A 4,311-nucleotide genomic window follows, 5' to 3' on the forward strand; every position below is an offset into this window, starting at 1 on the left:
ATATATATATATATATATATATATATATCTCATTTAAACAAATTAATAATTTTTTTTTTCATAATTACATAGGGATAAAATCAATCACAGTGATCAAATATTTTAGAGCTTAAAATAGTTAGAAAGATATTTATTCACTGTAATAATTTCCATAACAAATGATTTTATTCATTTATATTAAGAAAAGAAAAGAAAAAAGAAAAGAAAAGGAGTTTTAGTACAGAAGCATGTTGTACTAACATTCCTTTTCATTGCAAATGGCCAATTAGATATTTAACAAACTATGCCTTTAATTGGGTTTCTTTGTAAGTTAATTACTTTATTCAAATCGCTGCTTGTCTTCTGTTGTAAGTAAACAATTTATAAGGGTGAGCAAACACAAATTAGCTCAATTAGCTCATGGTTCCCAGCTGAAACAATGCCAGGGAAACCAGATGACTCGAGACATTTTGTGGGGTTTCCATTCTTCTTTACTAATAAAACTCCAGGCCTAATGAGAAATCACATGGACGCCCTTCCCAACATCCTTACCTGCATGTCCCGTCGTGTAATGAAGCCTTTGCCCTCGATGTCACAAATCTGGAAGAACTCCCTGGTCTTCTCAAGCACAGCACTGCAGTCGCTGTCACTGGGCGTCCCCTGCCTGTCTTCTCCCCTACGATGGGACGCCCGGTCCACCTTGGAGCCACAGGTGCTGGAGAAAGATGCCATGCTGTCTATGTGTGTGTGTGTGTGTGTGTGTATTTGTGTGTGCATACTGTATGTATGTGTGTGCGAACTCCACTCTCCTCACATGGGTCAGCCCTTGACAGAAGAGAAGAGAGAACAAAGCTTTTGAGTTACACCCCATCACATCCTCTTAGAGTGCCGCCGAGCGCCATCTCTTAGCAACCACCTCTTTAATTAGACAACGAGAGCACCTCAGATTGGTGCAGGAAAAGAAATAGCGTAAAAAAAGGGAGGAAGATAGAGAAAGCGTCAAGGTGAATATTCAGAAAGGTTATTCGAGTACAGAGTACACCTCGATATGATATTCTGGAGCTTGTACCATGATGGTGGCTGAACAAACTCAGGATTACAGGATTAGTTTCGAGTTGACAAAATCAAACCAATCCAATCCAGCTTTGTTGGTACCATGACACTGATCAAGCTTATTTATATTGCATGCATATTATCTATATATATTTACATTAATTTAAAATAAAAGCTTAATAATAATTATTAAACTAAAATGGCTTGTGTCATGGGTTAAGAGCATAATAGTTAAAGTAGTGCCCTTTAATTTGGAGCAAGAGAAACTGTGGGAGTGACTTTATTGTGTCACAGAAGCTGATTGGTTTAGATGCTTCCTTGCATCTCTAAATCTTAGCAACTCTAGTGGGTTCTTAGTCTAAGAAGATTGGTATGGTGTTTTGAGGCAAAATAAAGAAAGCAGATAAAAAAGAAATACATTTATAATAATGATTGCACCTCTGGGTTTCTTGGCAGACGTGTTGATTAAAACTTTTGTTTGCCTGTCATAACAGCCTGAATATGTACATTATTGATTTCCTTTGTCTAACAAGAAAAATCAAACTCGCTTTGCATTTCTGCTGCACAAAAGTAATTTCAAAGTTTGTAAAGCCCATTACCCAACAAAGCATCACATCTCACTGACAACTTTTCTGTGACAGCTTCTTAATTGCCTACAAATTGAGTTAGTTGGCTGTAATATGGCAGGTAAGGTTTTGGAAGGCAGTCGGGCATATCCTACAATAACGTTTGTGTGTAAAAATGTGCTTAGCAAGCAAAAATGTTTTTATCACATTTTTAAAGTGGTCAAAGACTCATGATAAGTTATCTAGGCTTCATATTGACTGAATATTTGTTTTTGCAGTGACATGGTCCTTTATTTTGAAAAGCATTACATTTTTTTTTTTTGGCAAAATGTGAATTTTACAAAAAAAAAAGTTTATTAGATCCAAGTAAAGCTATTATTTTAAACTTAGAAATATTAGAAGTAATCGTCTATTGTTTAATTTTAGTCCATTAACACTATGAAGTGAATCATTTAAAGCACTAAAGACATATTAAATAATATTTCTGTGCCTGTACAGTGTACTTGTAATGTATTTCTTTAGTACTATATATATTTAGTAAAAAAAGACTTCACGATGGCTTCTAAGTAAAAACTGATGTCAGGCCTCTCCCAAACATTTCAAAAGGAATTTTATGGCTAAATCAACCCCTACAAACTAGTTGTGGCACTTACGTACATCTGAATTGCATCAGGGTCTTGTTGGGGGGAAAAAAACACATCTGGACAGGCAAAAAGCAATAAGTCCTCGGCTGCTGAGAATAGCAGAAACTAGTGGACTGGAACACTGAAACGCACGTCTCTCTTATTTAGTGGAATAAAGACGTTATTTGTGCAGTGACCACAAGTTAAAAGTTGATGGGACTGATGGGAGCCGACAAGCCATGCCACAGATACGAGTGTGGTGATGCGCATTTCCTCTGGGTATTGACTGGGAAAGCCACAAGTTTGCTGTTTCAAACTTCTGAGTGCAGTGGAACAGAATGATGCTTTCAGCGGCCTCAGTAAACCCAACCATCAGTCACAAACTCCATATTAGCCCACTAAAGAGAGACCAAGATCATGTCACAGATGTCTGTCTACAGCAACAAAAACACAATATGAAGTCAATTTCAACCAACCAAGTTGCTAAATAGCAAAGTTTAGATAAATGTTTCATTGTCCCTCCCACTTTATAAATTCAAGTTACAAATGCAATGTACAGTCTCTATACAGTACACTACAATTCAAAAGTTTGGGGGCGGTAAGATTTTTTTAAATGTTTTTGAAAAAAGTCTCTTATGCGCCTCAAGATCAAAGTATATTTGATCAAACATACATACAGTAATGTTGTGAAATATTATCATAACTTAAAATAGCTGTTTTCTATTTTAATATATTTTAAAATATATTTTATTCCTGTGATGGCAAAACTGAACTTTCAGCAGTCCTCAGTGTCACATGATCCCTCAGAAATACTAATATGCTCATTTGTGGCTCAAGAAACATTTCTTATAACTATCAATGTTGAAAACAGTTGTGCTGCTTAATATTTTTGTGAAAACCGTGATTCATGTTTGTCAAGATTCTTTAATGAATTGAAAGGAGATGTTTTTGTAACATTACACTTTACTGATTCATCTTTGCTGAATATAATTATTAATTTATTTCAAAAAGAAATAAATAAACAAAACCTTGAAAAAGTTTGTGTTTTGAATTATTTGTTAATTATTTACTACATTTCAGGAAAATACAAAAAGTAAATTGACCTAAGCTAACCTAAGCCTACCTCCGTGAAGCCTACCTCCATCCTTCAGATGGAATATCACCACTGCTTTGCATGAAAACTTTATCTATGCTGCCATGTCAATAAAGAGAACAACGTAGTGTGCCACGAGGTTCAAAATGTTTCGGTGCATGGACAGAGACTTACTAGCTTCACTTAAATATCATGTCTAAAAACTTTTTTGTAAAAACCTTTTTACAAAATGACACCATTTGCACTTTTGAAACAGACTACCCTTTTATAACTAGACATTTCACAGTGTATCTGATCTGACAAAGTATCTTTTTGACTGACAAGAAGTCTTTTAGGTTTCTACTTAAAACTATGTATCCAAAATATTACAGCAAAAAGCATAACCTCATTGAGTAATAAGCAAACATTTAGGTACATGTATGAAATTGGCAGATGTTTTTATGCAAAGCAACATACAGTCATGGCCAAAAGTTTTGGCAGTGACATAAATTTTGTGTTTTGCAAAGTTTGCAGCTTCAGCTGTTGTGGTGTTCATTCACATTGTTTCTAGATTATTGTGTAGAGTGATCAGATGATCCATGTGTGGGGTTGCTTTTCAACCAAGGGAGTGGGCTCTCTCATAATTCTGCCCAAAAACACTGCCATGAATAAAGAATGGTATCAAAACGTCTTGCAAGATTGACTTCTTCCAACGATCCATGAGCAATTTGGTGATGATCCACGCATTTTCCAGCATGATGGAGCACCATGTCACAAAGCAAGAGTGATAAAGAAGTGGCTCGAAGATCATTACATTGAAATTTTGAATCTGTGGCCAGGCAACTCCCCGGATCTCAATCCCATAGAGAACCTGTGGTCAGTCCTCAAAAGGCGAGTGGACAAGCAGAAGCCCACAAATTGTGATCAACTCCGAGAACTAATAAGGCAAGAATGGATCGCCATCAGTCAGGATTTGGCCCAGAAGCTAATATCCAGCATGCCAGAGCGAATTGCAGAG

The 4,311-nt window shown here is 36.1% G+C and overlaps 1 protein-coding gene across 1 annotated transcript in view; it reads right to left on the minus strand.

Moving 5' to 3' along the window:
• The window catches only part of cracr2aa (calcium release activated channel regulator 2Aa), a 19,443-nt gene that overhangs the window by 12,930 nt on the left and 2,202 nt on the right, over positions 1–4,311 (minus strand). The window contains exon 2 of the mRNA XM_016530856.1: positions 532–804. Within this exon, the coding sequence (XP_016386342.1) occupies positions 532–756 (225 nt within the window). The 5' untranslated portion in view covers positions 757–804. The remainder of the gene's footprint in view (positions 1–531; positions 805–4,311) is intronic.

This window comes from Sinocyclocheilus rhinocerous, unplaced genomic scaffold (assembly GCF_001515625.1).
Source record: "Sinocyclocheilus rhinocerous isolate Xijiao unplaced genomic scaffold, SAMN03320098_v1.1 scaffold604, whole genome shotgun sequence".
Lineage (NCBI taxonomy): Eukaryota > Metazoa > Chordata > Actinopteri > Cypriniformes > Cyprinidae > Sinocyclocheilus > Sinocyclocheilus rhinocerous.